Source organism: Manis javanica, chromosome 15 (assembly GCF_040802235.1).
Source record: "Manis javanica isolate MJ-LG chromosome 15, MJ_LKY, whole genome shotgun sequence".
Classification (NCBI taxonomy): Eukaryota; Metazoa; Chordata; class Mammalia; order Pholidota; family Manidae; genus Manis; species Manis javanica.
The window spans coordinates 59,681,605-59,695,376 of record NC_133170.1 but is presented as its reverse complement, the minus strand read 5'-3'; the positions used below and the strand labels follow the sequence as shown (position 1 = coordinate 59,695,376).

The 13,772-nt window shown below is 51.9% G+C and overlaps 1 protein-coding gene across 17 annotated transcripts in view; it reads right to left on the bottom strand.

Moving 5' to 3' along the window:
* The window catches only part of DLEC1 (DLEC1 cilia and flagella associated protein), a 68,078-nt gene that overhangs the window by 26,719 nt on the left and 27,587 nt on the right, over positions 1 to 13,772 (bottom strand). For all 17 annotated transcript variants that reach the window (XR_012125733.1, XR_012125732.1, XM_073223324.1 and 14 more), the window contains exons 7-18: positions 11,196 to 11,283; positions 10,361 to 10,534; positions 9,551 to 9,687; positions 8,280 to 8,372; positions 5,634 to 5,724; positions 4,622 to 4,784; positions 3,346 to 3,523; positions 2,656 to 2,714; positions 1,925 to 2,090; positions 1,400 to 1,493; positions 1,078 to 1,208; positions 837 to 995 (exon numbers count right to left, since the gene is read on the bottom strand). Coding sequence is in view for 15 of the 17 variants with exons in the window: in XM_073223324.1 (XP_073079425.1) it covers positions 837 to 995; positions 1,078 to 1,208; positions 1,400 to 1,493; positions 1,925 to 2,090; positions 2,656 to 2,714; positions 3,346 to 3,523; positions 4,622 to 4,784; positions 5,634 to 5,724; positions 8,280 to 8,372; positions 9,551 to 9,687; positions 10,361 to 10,534; positions 11,196 to 11,283 (1,533 nt within the window). In the remaining 2 variants the exon portion in view is untranslated. The remainder of the gene's footprint in view (positions 1 to 836; positions 996 to 1,077; positions 1,209 to 1,399; positions 1,494 to 1,924; positions 2,091 to 2,655; positions 2,715 to 3,345; positions 3,524 to 4,621; positions 4,785 to 5,633; positions 5,725 to 8,279; positions 8,373 to 9,550; positions 9,688 to 10,360; positions 10,535 to 11,195; positions 11,284 to 13,772) is intronic.

Genomic DNA, 13,772 nt, shown 5'->3' with positions numbered 1-13,772 from the left:
GGATAGTCCTGGGAGCGAACACTGACTGGCAGATGAGATCTGTGTATGTCTGTGACTCCTTCCTGGGCTTCTGAATGTGGAAGGGAAAGTGTGCAGCCTTCTGATGTGGAGGGTGGTGGGCAGGCAGGATGGGCCCCCCAGGAAGGAACAGTCAGAGGGAGGGTGCTTCTACCAGAATGACCCAGAGCCTGCCACGAGGACGACGGCCTAGTGGGTGAAGAGCCAGTGGTTTACAACTGTCTCTGGCAGGCAGGCAGGAACTGGTGCTTTGTGCAACTTGTCCTGGTCTTGTTCTGGACTGCACATCGCACTTAAATGTGATGCCATAATGTAAATGTGATGATGATAATATTTAGCCACTTTTAGTACTTCCCAATTTTATAGAAAAAAGAAAAGTGCTGTTTGAGTGGAAATGGACCTGTTTTCCTTTTTGGAGCCTGTTGGCCTGGGCTGCAAGCCCATGCCCAGGCACCACCTAGTGGTAGGTACTCAAATTGCAAGCACACTACCGGGGCGCTTGGCACCTTTGGGGGTGGGCTCTGCCTGCTGGCCCTCTTCGGAGGCCTCAGAAGCTTCCTGCGCAGCTCAGCTGCCTATTTTCCTCCTAACTCAGGCCACTCCAACATCCCTAGTTCTGCATCAGATCGATGTTAGAGAAATGAATGTGAAAATTCAGTTCTGCCGTAGAAAGGACCTCAACTGCCTCTGAGTTGGAGGGAACCAGAGCGCCGCCAGGCACTAGCCAGGCAGGCTTTCCTCTCCAGCCTCACTGCTCTGAACGCCACAGGAGGACTGGCTCCAGGGGGTGGCACAGGAGCCAGTGGGACTCAACTTACACCCTCGTGCCTTTCTTCCAAGCAGCCTGGGCTCTCCTTCAAGTACCACGTGGCTGGGAGAGGGCTGATGTTCCGGATCTGGATGGAGCTGGAGGCCATCTGCCCCAGGCGTAGCAGGCCAAACTGAAGGGCTGAGAGGCTGATGACAAGCACGGGCCCCTGAGACACCCAGAGGGCCCTGTCACTGGGCTGCCTGGGAATGGGCTCTGTGCCCTACCCCTGCCAGCCCCACCAGTAGCACCTTAAAGGCTGCCTCGATGTGTAATACCACTGGAGAGGTAGAGCCTTCGATTTCACACAGCAGGTCCTGGCTTGTCGGCCCGGGGACACCCCCCATAAAGTTCAACTCGAACTCCTTGGCCTCGCTGGGCTCTGGTGGGGAACAGGGAGAAGAGAGAAAGCAACAGGGGCAGCTCCCCGCTGTGGCTTCTTGTCCATCACACACCCCGCTGCAGCAGGCCCTGCCCCCAGGGGACACCATGACCTCACGAGGGCCTCTTCCCCAGCCAGCCCAGCAGCCTCACACCTTGCACACACACACACACACACACCACCCACATTACCTATGGTCCCTGTGCAGGGCTCCACTTCAATGATGTGGCAGTCGCTGATCTTACCCCATGTGTATTTGATGGGCGACTTGCTGTTGTTCCACATCTGAAAGACGCACCCAAGTCTGGGCTCCCGAAGTATATTACTCTTGCACAAATCTGTGGGACTGGGGGATTGGGGGACTGGGGGACTCACTAAAGATTCTCTTGACAGCCTCCTGGCCAATTCCTGGCCACCCAGTGGCACCAACCCATACTGCAGGGTTTGTGGGCACCGGATCCTGCCCAAGACCCATGAACACAGGGAAGGGTCCACAGCCCTACGTTCAGAGGGTGCGGGGAAGCTGATAAATGACAGACATGTTGGCCCAGCATCTGTACAAACCAAGGTGGGTTCAGAGGCAGGGGCCCTGGGATCAGCTTTGTTCTCTATGCAAGAGCCACCATGGTCCATCTCTCCAGTCACATCCTCCCCACAGTTGTGCCCCAATTTAGCACCATCTCAGCCAGCCTAGGCTGGGAGAGACAATGACCTACCTTAAAATCTTTCTTCACATTTATGCCAATGTAGTTTTCCCCAGGGATGATGAGGGCATATGGTTCTAAGAGAACCTGGAAAGGTTCTACTGAGCCTTTCACCTCGATTTCCAGGACGGTCATGTCATTCACAGAATATGAGGGGTCCAGGTTTTCCAATTCCAAACTGAACACAAACCCACCATAAGTTAGGAGCCCAAAGCCCAGAGCATCACCCTGCAGTTCACTCTACATAACCCTTTGTCCCTTACCTTTGGTTTTGTGAAAAGAAAGCACCCCTACCCAGCTCCTAAGCCCCTAAGATCAGAGGCAGCAGCCAGAGCCAAAACAGTGAGGAAAGCCTGTGGCTATGACAGCCGGCACCCCCCCTGCTGCCTGGGGACCACCCTGCAGCAGCACCCAGCCTGGGTCTCCACACGAGGCTGACTGCACACCCACCTGAGAGTCTGCAGAGGGATGAGCTGGTAGCGATGCCCACCTTCCCGCATTAGTCACCATCACCCAGGGCACCCACCTGGCTGCCTGGTGGAGCAGTGAGCCTGGGCGTGGCTCCGAAGGTCCAGGGGCCTACAGCTCTCCCAGTGAGCCCAGTGAGCTGTTCCCTCATGCAGAGCCCACTCCAGGCCCCGGTGCCAGGGCGAGGCTGTAGGGCTCCTGCGGGTGGCCACGTGGCTCACTCACTCCTTCCCACTGCCTCCCAGTGTCCTCCTCCAGGCCCAGGCCCAGCTCACCTCACGGGCTGTGGGACTTCCTCTAGCACCAGCTGGAGCACACTGTGGAAATCCCTCATCTGCAGGCAAACACAGCCACCTGAAAACACACTGCACGCCAGCCAGGCTGCCAGCCAGGGCCAGAGCCATGCCGGGACTCCCTCCTCCCCGCGGCCTCACTGCCAGAAATGCCTTCCGGGAACAGTGCTGGTTCCCATCTCCCCACCCAGGGAAGGAGGGTGGTCCCCAGGATGCGTGCCATAACTCAGGGGCACTGCCCATCACAGCTGGGCCTGCAGGGTGCAGAGGAAAGGCTCTGCAGGCCCCACACCACACTGGCTGCCTAGGGGAGGGCAGACCCACTCTTCCTGCCAAAGGTCCCCAGCACCCTGTCCTGCCAGCTCACTCCCATGCCCACACACACAGGGCTTTGCACTGCAGTGGGCCGCGCCAGCCTCAGCCTTGGGACCCTGCACCTCCCTCTCAGGGCTGAGGAAATGTGCACACGGGGTATGGGGTCAGTGCCTGGCGGAGGGCTTTGTCCTACCTGCTGAGCCTGCCCTCCAGACCCTCATTTAAGAGCCAGCCTAGGCAGGGTGCTGGGACTTCAGCAGGCTCAGCCGTGGCTTCAGGATCACCAAGGAACACAGATGGAGGAGGGGCAAGTATCAGGACTAAGCACACGTGACTGCCAAGATGGCACCACTTTACCTCATGAGGAGAAAAGCTGAGGATGAACTCATTGTCTGTGTGCGGGTTGAGAAGCCCCTTCTCGGGCAGGATGGAGAAGGCCGTCTCCTTGTCAGGGCAGCACTTGATGCTGTCCGTGCTGTAGGCCTCTCCGGACATGGGCTTCATGATCTGCCAGTGGAAGGGCAGCTCCACGTGCCTGTGGGGGTGCGCCAGACAGTGGGCAGCAGATCCAAGGCCATGCCCCAATTCTGCCAGAGTGAGTCCTCAACCCCAGCTTAGCCTAGCCCTGTGCCTGCAAAGGACCCAGGAACAGGCCAGCCTTCAGGCTCCTCCCATGGAGAAGCCTGGGGGAGCCTGGGTTAGGGAGAGCACATGGGTCAGGGGTGCAGGCTGGGCACCGCCTAAGGGCACCCTTCTCCCCACTCACAGAGGCTGGAGGTTAACACCATAGCAACTCGGGGGAAATAGTAACATGAGGAATGGTGCACTGATCAGTAACCCTAAGGGTCTAGGCAGTCCCCTGGCAGACACCAGGAAAATGTTCTGCAGGGTCTCCTACACATGGATTTTTCAAGGTTTGCCACACTGACCCCACTGCCCTCCACCTCCAGCTGTGGCCTCTCAGCACAGCTCTGTCCAGAAAGATATGTGCCCCTGGCTGCCAACAAGAGCAGTGACAACTCCATGGTTGAGGCTGCCATGCTGCTGACGGCAGCATCAGGGGGGATGACAGAAGCCTGTGTGAGGTCTGTGGTCATCAGGGCAGCCAGTCAGGAGGCTCCTGAGCTCTGTCTGGTGTAACAGCAGTGCTGGGAGATGGTCAGGAGCTAGATGGCAGTGAGAACTGAGCCCACAGGCCATCATCTGTCTGATACTGGGACTTGGATAGCTTGCCCTATGGGCAGGTCAGGGCTGCTCTGGAAAACCATTCCTGGCTAAGGATGGACTAGGCTGATCCAGAGCAACACTGTCCATTGCAGCTTTCTGCAGTGAAGGAAAACAGTCCATGCCACTCCGTCCCATAGGACAGCACTAGCTCCACATGTGGTTAATAAGTACTTAAAATGTGGCTAGTGCCACTGAGGAAGTGTTTCATTTTGCTTAATTTTAATTTCAATTTAAATAGCCCCATGTGGCCAGTGGCTACCAGGATGGATAATGCAAATCAGAATCCTTCCATTCTGCCCAGATTCCTGCTGGGCTCTTGGAAGGAAACTCCTGCCTCACTGGGAACTCAAGGCCAGGTGAGGAAGGAGAAAGGATGTGTGTCAGAGGCAGGCACAGGATCACTCACGTGACATTTCTAATAATCAGCTGTTTCCTAGCCGTGGACTGAAGGTTTTCAGGCTCAAAGCATATGAAGTGCTGGGCTCTTAAGTCTGTGAACTCTCCAGGCTCCGGCTGACTTTTTTCACCAGAAATATAGATCAGATCCAAAGCAACCAGCTGCCCAATTCCTGTTGAGGTAGGGCCACGAAGTTTCACTAGGGGTGAAATCAGGACTCTGTGGCCAAAGACTGTCACTGGACCCAGGTCCCCATTCACATGTAATGCAAGGAGCCTCCACATGCAGGTGGCCTTGATCATGACCCCTGGAAGTCCACGCAAGAGGGGAACAGGGGGTACAGACACAGAGTCATATCCCCACACCTTTATAGACTAAAAGAAGGTGATTCTGATGATTTATCACATAGCAGGCACTCAATTAGTATTTGCTGAATGACACTGGGTGGGTGGGTAGATGAATGGGTGTAGGGGATGGATGGATGCATAGATGGTTGATGGATGGATCATGGATGGTGGATGATGGATGGATAGATGGGTGGGTGATAGATGGATAATGGATTGATAGGTGGATGGATGGAAGAATGATGGATGGACATACAATGAGTGGATAATGGATAGAAGGAACAAGGGTATCTTGGGGAAATTTGGCAGAATAACCATTTTAACTCTACAGAAATCTAGGGGTACCACTGGTTGTTCATGTGTGAGTCACTGACAATTCCCCAAAGGAGATCAAGGTGAGTTTCAAAGTGAAATGATAAAAGATATCACCCAAGTTTCCATCTATCTCTCATAAGAAGGCTCCTTGGGACTGTCCTCAAGGCCACAACAGCTTGGGTCTCCAAGTTCTGACCACAGCAAGAGGCCCAAAACCAGACCCCAGTGCCTGAAGGCTGTGGCATGCACTCAGTGTGCCCCCTAACACAGAGTGGCTGCAGCTGCTCCACATCAACACCAGCGCAGCAGCTTCTGGAGCTGGGGCGGCCTCTCCCGCCCCTGGGAGCGCACACAAAGCCCACCTGTGGTCACCAACTCCTGTATCTGGCAGTTGTCGCACACAATGATGAAGGTCTGCTCAGCCTTTTCTAGGCTTGTTGGGAGGAACAAGACCTGGGGGACAGATGCACTGCCCTGTTACCTCCCATTAAAGGGCTTCCACCCACTTCCATCCTTCTCTTCTCACACACACTCCTCCCTTTGCTCCTCACTTTTTACTCCCCTCTCCTCCCAACCCATTGTGCACCTAAAGCCAGGGGTCTCAGCTGAGGCTCCACCCCAGTGTAATGCAGGGATACAAAGAGAAAGTCCAGAGACTGAAATACAAAAATGGCTTTTAGATGATAACATGGTCACCTCATAAATGATAAAGAAATGTAAACAAAAACCATCCAGAACACTTTTTCACTCTTCATACTGGCAAAGAGCAGAAAGTTAGTCATTCTAAATGCAATGGCATGGCATCTCAGTTTTCCTCAACGTAGCCTAGTGGGCAGCGTGGGGTTTGGCTGGATGAGAGGGAGGGGTGCAGGTGCTATAAGGCTGGTCGAGAGCTGGTAAGTGCTGAAACCAGGTAACGAGTAATGGGTGGTCATTAAACTTCTATTTTTGTAGATATTTAAAATGTCCATTATAAGTTTTTTTTTTAAGTTTTGTAACACACTGAATTGGCAAGGGTGGGAGGAAACAGGCGCCCTCTCCTATTGTTGTTAGAAGTATAAATCGGTACAATCCACATGGTGGGGATTTTGGCAACATGTGTCACAATTATGCGAGCAGAGACCCCAGAGTCAGCAAATCCACTTCAAGGACTATATCCTGCAGGTATAGACTCATACTTGGGCACAGGAACGTGTGTATGCGTTACTCACTGGCATAGCCGAAGGCAAACAAAATCTTTGCGTCTGTCAGTCCCACACAGCTGACCTAAACTTTGGTTCCTTCATACAGTGGAACACTATGCAATGGTAAAAAACATGAGACTGATCTCTAAGATATAATAGTGAATGGAAACTACACAGTGCAGAATGGAGTACAGAGTGGGCGCCTACTGGTGGGGAGGACAGGTGGAAGTAGAGGGGAGAAGAGATGAGCAGTTGCTTATTTAGGCAATGGTGCTTATTTAGGAAGGATGCTCGGAAACCTGTAAGCTTGTGGCCTCTGGGAGGCTGACAAACTGGAGTGAAAGGGAACATTTCACTGTTTATCTATTTGCATCTTTTGGATGTTCAGTCAAGTGAATTTATTTCTTACTTGGAAATATGAAGGAATGTTAAAACAAACTCCAATCAATAAACCAAATACCCAAGGTATACTAAGGGAAAAAACCTCCCTTTGACTCCCCACTGACCCCCAGAGACTCCTGCTGCTACCCTCCTCCTTTCCTTGGGGCTCATAGGAGGATGGAATGAGGGTGAGGTCCCACTGTCAGGGGGGACTGACCAATTGCCGAAATCCACCACATAGTGCTGACAAGGCCTGGGCTAGCTCGGCCCTCAGCAGCAGACACAGGCTGATAAAGCCCCACTGTGGCCCTGAATTGGTCTCGTCCCAACCCAGAGAGCCAGGTTCTTATCAGGAATCAGAGAAGCATAGACATGAATAAGACCGCATCACTTCAAGGTTCCAGAACAAGACTCCACCAGGCACTCGAGGCTGGAAAGCGGTTGATAAAGCCCTCCTTTATACCATGGCAGAGAAGCTTACGGCAGTGGTCCCCAAACTTCATGGCACACCAGAGTCACCTGGGAGCTTTAAAAATCCTACACGCAGGCCACACCCAGGCCAACTAACTCAAAAACTCAGAGCTGGAACCCAGGCCTTGGTGAGTTTGCAAGTTTCTCAGGGGATGGCAATGGGCAGCTGAGTTTGAGAACCTGTGGCTCTTGGCTCTCTCTACCTGATGACATGGTCAAATCCCCCTCTCCAGAACCAGGCAACTTCTACTCTTGAACATCAGTGCCTCCCTCAGCAGGCTAGTGAGGAAGCCACGCATGCTTGCAGCAGCCTACACCCAGCCATGAAAGCAGAGTCAGACCCCTGCAGCAGGGAGGGTGAAGGTGTGCAGCGACGGGCAGGAAGACGGCACCATTCCTTACAGGCTCTTCTGCGGACCAGTGAGCAGGTGCAGTGAGCTGAAGAGCCCGCTGAAAGGGGCCAGTCACGACACGAGAAGCCCACAGCCAGGAGGTCAGATTCTGGGAGCTTCTACAGAGGTTCAGAATAAGGCCTAGGAAGGCAGGCCTTGCTGACTCTATAACCGAGGATGAAACAGGAAAGAGCACAAAGCACCATGATCATCAGGTGCTAGCTTTGGTGTGGGGAGCAGTGGGGGTGTTGTCCCAGACAGATTGAACAACCAAGAGAAGATCCTGGAGGTGGCTTAGATGTGCCTAACAGTGTGGACAAGTGATGCACAGGGGTCATGATGGAAATGCTAGGCTTTCTGCACTTTCTTTGTGAGAAAGGCCCTAAGATGGTCAAATGGTGTCACCCCACAGAATGCAAGCACACACTCCTACACAGAGACCACTAAGGGTGGGACCTGGAGTGGGGGTGGATATGTGGCTCACAAAAACAGATGCAAATGAAATCATGCAGGCAGTTGAAGAAATAGCCATAACTAATCTTAAGGAGGAAGAAATATATGCCAATGTCTCATCACCTACCTCTACAAATATGGCCTGCCCTGGAGCCAGCTCAAACACTGAAGGCAGGATTCCAAAGGGAGGTTGCTCAACAAAGCCAACAGTTGCAACAGCCTTAAAGAAAAGCAGATTACATAAGTGTGGAAGAATTGGTAAAATTGAGTGCTCAGACTACAAACTTCTCTCCTGCAAACATCCACTCTGTGATTTGCAGGCTCTGAAGGCTCAAGCAATCCCCTGTCGATAAACTGAGGTCATTCATTCAGTGACTTGGCCTCCACTAGGCACCCGCTGAGCTTGAATCTGAAGATGAGTGAGTCACAGAACATCCCTAAGGGCTGACTGCTGGAGGGACAGACAAGGACAAGTGCTTCAGCCACAAGGCAGGAGGTCTCACCCAGGAGGTGGGCTCCCAAAGCATGGTCCTTTCCCTCCAACAGCACCTGGGCGCTTGGTGCCAGCTATGTGTCTGCCTCCCTCCAGACCCACTGCTGACTATCAGCTCCTGAGTCAAGGTCAGCAGAGCTGCAGGCCTGGAGCCCGTGCCATACCACTGAGCATGCTGGGGGCACGAACCCACACCCACAGGACCTGGCATGTAACAGAAGTGAGTTATGTGTGTCTTGGAACACACGGTCCTCTGAATCTATGGCTTGTTTTCCAGAGACAAGGGTACAGAGATACCTCTGCTATAAGAAAAACAACCAGGTCTGAGTGTGGTCATGGATGGCGTCAGGCTGAGCTGCCCTAGGGAAGGCCAAGCTGCGCAAGTAGGAGAGCATGTGTTCCAGGCCTGCTCCCCAGCTCACACGGCGAGTCCAGCCCAGGGCTGCACCACTTCCAATTTTTCAAAGGGACTGGAGATGCAGATTTTTATGTGAAATCTCCCTCTTTTTAAATGTTGGCTCAAAAAATGTTTCCAAGCATGGTGCCCAGTGAGTATGCACACTCAATTCAGCCAAAGAGCTGCTGATTTGTGGCCACCGACTGTTCAAACATTTGCTACAATAATGACTGGGTGACAAATGCAGTGCCAGGTGGGTCAGGCCTTGAGGGACCAGTGAGGTGGTACAGCCTGCCCAGGGCCACACAGGAATTGTGGTATCAGAAGAATCACAGTGCTTGTCTCCCAACACACTGAGTCTCACTTGGAGTGTGCCAGTTGGAGGGAGGCTACACCATTCTTTTTTTTGTGTGTTTCCCATCATAGGAGCCTGCTGGCAAGTTCCTCATGGGGGTGTTTGTTTTGGTGGACTTGCGCTTTTTCCAGGCAGCAATCTGCGATTACTCACCCTGAAGCTGGGTGGTGGCCAGCTCTTTTCAGGCATGATGCAGAACCTGCCACGACTGAAGCCCACATTTTTGCAGACAAATCTGGTCATCTTCATTCCCCCAATGAGGCAGTAGCCGCAGTCCAAGACCGGTGACACTGCAGCCACAGGAAAAAATATGCACAAGGGGAGTAACATGACTCTTTGAATAGGCCCTACTGCCACTGTGTTCCTGAACTCCAGCCAGACCTCAGAGCAGCTGTGGTCCCGCACCCGAGCAGAGAGGACTACCCCTGGTCCTGCACAACAGCAGCGCCACAGGACTCCATGCACTCCTTGCTGTAGCAACAGGAGTCAGTGCCCGCTGTGGACTCAGGCTGCCACCCAGCATGACCCTGGGGGTTGTAGGCAGTCCCAGCTTCCAGTCTGTGCCCAGCTGAAGAGGCCGAGTCAAAGCCAGCTGTGCCAAAGCCACCCATACAGCAGAGGTGGCTCCGCTGAGGACTCCAGGCCCCTTCCCTTGCCTCAGTGTGGCACAGGCCACTCAGGGCTGTCCACGAGCCTGTTAAGCCTGTGCTGGGGTTCACTAGGCAACTTAGCCGCTTCTCCTGATTGCATAACCTAGCATCAGCCTCTGCCAGGGAGCAGGACAGTTGGGGCTGACAATGGAAGGCTGCACAGAAGCTGTTAGCAGGTCCCTTCGCAGGACGCAGAAGCTCCTACCCAAGAAGACAAGCTGTGTGCTGCCATGAAGGGGTCCTGAGAGCAGGCAGTCCTTACAGGGACCCCCGGCCCCAACTGAATGCCAGGGGAGGCACAGCACACACTCACATGTCAGCACTGGGGGCGGCCTCCGGGCCTTCAAGGGGATCAAGAGCGTGTGGGCTGACTGGGTCTCCACTGAAATGAAGTCATCAAAATCCCCCAGGCAGTCGGGAAAAAACTGGACAATGTACTGGCAGGTCATCCCAGGAGCCACCATCCCACCTCTTCCTGGGAACATCCCTGTGCACGACAGAAGCAACCAGTGAGGATCCAGGGACCAGCCAGATGCCAGGGCTTGGGCTCTGGTCTACAGACAGCAACCAGAGGCCACAGTGCAGACTGGCTTTACGAGTCAGTGTCCTCTGGGCCGAGGCTGTGCTGAGGGCAGACCCACCTGGGTACCTGAAGGGGGCAGGCTGCGAGGGCGAGGGCTCCAGGTAAAAATACCAGGCCTGGCTGAGGGGCAAGATAGTGACATGGTCCATCTGGAAGGCTTAGGTGGGGCCATGCCCGGTTCTATGGCTTAGAATGTATTCTGTGGGCAGCAGAGAGCCATCTGAGTATTCCGAGAAGGGGGACATGGTCTGGGTTGTTCTTGAGAAAAACCCTGAGTCATGGAAGTGGAAAGGCTGACTGGGAGGCCACAGCAATGGGCTAAGAGGAATAAGGACAGCCTGACAGGGCAGTGACAGCCTGAGGGTGGGATGGCAGGACCAGGGCCTGGAGGAGGCGGCCCGAGACTCAGTGTGGCACAGGCCTTACTGGGAGGAAGAGCGTGAGGGCTCCTGGGGACAGCTAAGGGAGCAGTGGGCCTCAGCTCAGGACCCAGGCAGGAGTCGGCTGGGGGCCAGCTGGGCCTGGAAACATGTCATTCTGTGGACCACTGCCACACTGAGCTCACCCAGTCCCAGAGAGAAGTACGGAGTAGTTGGTGGGAGGACTCGCAGGTAGCGGCTCGTCGAGGTGGTGTTCTGCAGCGAGATTACCATCTGCAGGAGTAAACATCGACAGTAACAAGTATGGAGGAGGGACCCAAAAGGCCTGGGGTTTACTAAGCAAATGGGAAGGGGTGGGGCAGGTGCAGTGAGCAGGCCACATGTTGATAACTGCTGTCCTGGGTGATGGGTACACAGCACTTCATCTCTAGGTAGTCTATCTACTTCTGTTTGGTTTTGGAAAAAGTAAACTACCAGGTAGACTTGAACATGGAAGTAGATCTAAGCTGTTCTTCATCCTGTTTACAATGACAGCTATTATTCATTGAGCATCTGCTATGTGCCTCCTAACTTCAGTGACCAGGAAAGGTGGGAACTACCTCTATTTTACTCTGAAGAGCCCGAAGCTCAAAGAGGCTCCTTAGGTGGTACCAGTGTTGAGACTTGAGACCCATGTGTCTGGTCCCAAAGTTCTGCCCAGCTCACCACTTACTACTGTTCCCTCCCAACATAGCTGGGGCCACCCCTCCCCAGGGGCACCTGAGTGCCAGGGCTCTACTGGGCACCTCTCCACCACTCCAGGCATCCAGGCCTTATCACACACTGCCTGCTTTTCTCCCTCCCTTAGCTGGGAGGCCTGGAACTTACACTGCTAACTTGCCAGCACAGGGCTTAGCACAGAAGAGGAACTCAGGGTATATACAGTTTTTTACTTCTATTTTGTGAAATATTACACTGGAAAAAAAACATAAATTAGAACATGGCAAAGCCATGCTCATGAAAGTAAGCTTATGAAAGAAAACATTAAAAATAAAGATGAAGCTCTGCCCTAGCCCTACCTGATAACAGCTCCATAAATATGAAGCATGTGTTCACACTCTTATCCATAAGCATGAATACCTGAAGTGACATTTAAGTCCATTTTGGGCCAGCATAACATATACCAATCCATGTGCGAACCAGGTGCAAGTGTGGAGACCCATCCTATGGCTTGATTTCCATCCCTCTGTTATTAAGGATGACGAAAATCTTCTCATGTGTTTATTTGGTATTTGGGTTTCCTCTTGTGTGAGTTTTCTGTTCACAGCTTTTTACCATTTGTTACTTGGTCTTTTTCTTATTGATTTATATGAGTTCTTTCTAAATTCAGGGTACTAATTCTTTATAAAGTATATGTTACAAACATCTCCAAGTTGATAACTTTTATTACTTTTCGATGTATAGTTTCTAAACATTTTAATATAAAATGTATCAGCCTTTTGTGGTTTGCACTTCAGTTTCAAGATTTTTCTATATCTCCTGTTTTCTTTTGAAAATTTTGCTTGACATCTTCGCTGGGAAGTATTTTGTTTAGGGTACTGAGTGAAGTAGGGACTGAATTATTTTCTATGCAGCAAGGACACCTAACATGGTTTGGTCTCTTCAGGGCTGCACATGTGCTTGGAGCAGCCCTAGCGACAGCACGTGCTACTCCCTCAGTCAGGCTGCTGTTCTCTAGTTGACACATGCTGTCACTACAGATGGAAGTGTTCGTGACAGCAGCTGCCCCCATCCGTGGAGGCATGCCTCAGAACAGCTTTGTTCCCAGCCACAAACATGGCACCTCTGGCCAACGACAGGCAGGAGCCAACAGTTCTATGACTTCTGAGGGGTGTCCCACAAGACGGAAGGATCAGCTGCCCTTGATGGGCATCAGCTCAATGCCACATCCTCATACTGGCTCTTCCTCCTCGCACCCCCTTTCCTCACTCCTCCCTGGAGTTGTAGATGATGGCAAATAGTCTCACATCATCTCAGAATCTTCAGACTCTGCTTATGGGGAATGCAGGCTGTGACAGATGGCATTTGCTGGGTGCAGTATTATATATGATTCAGTGAGACAGTTATAGTGTTCAATTCTTATATATCCTTACTGATTTGTCTGTTTTTTAAATTTTTGAGAGAAAAATGTTAAAATCTCCAACATTTGTTTTTATATCCCTTTTTTCTTCTAGTCTTATAAAATTTTGCTGATATATCTTGAGGTTAATTACATTAGAGTATATAGAACCACAAGATGCTCTATGTTCATCTTATATTTTCTCTGCCTCAGCCCTAGAATCAACTAGTTCTCCAAGGCACCCTTGGTTCCTTGTACTGGAAATCAGAACCGACAAACCAAGATCTGGACACTGGGTGTGCTGATTGCTACTAGGGTTTCACTGTTCCCAGCCCTCTCAGCGGGCACAGTGGAGGCAGACACGAGTGCACTACTGCTGCTGGCACATACACCTCTATCCTTGCATCTATCCATCTGTGTATATGTCTAATACACACACATGCACATTTTGAAACCATGAAGCCATATTTATACCTCAAACTACAATATAGCACCATAGAGTTTATTCTAGTATTCCCTGTTTCCTTCATAACTTCTTTCTCCAATGGTGTAAAACCTAATTCTCATTCATATATTTTTTAATTTAAAAGGTTCCATCAATATCGATACAAGTTTATGAAAAAAAATGATACCCACAAGTCCTTCCCTAAAATGTACTAATTAT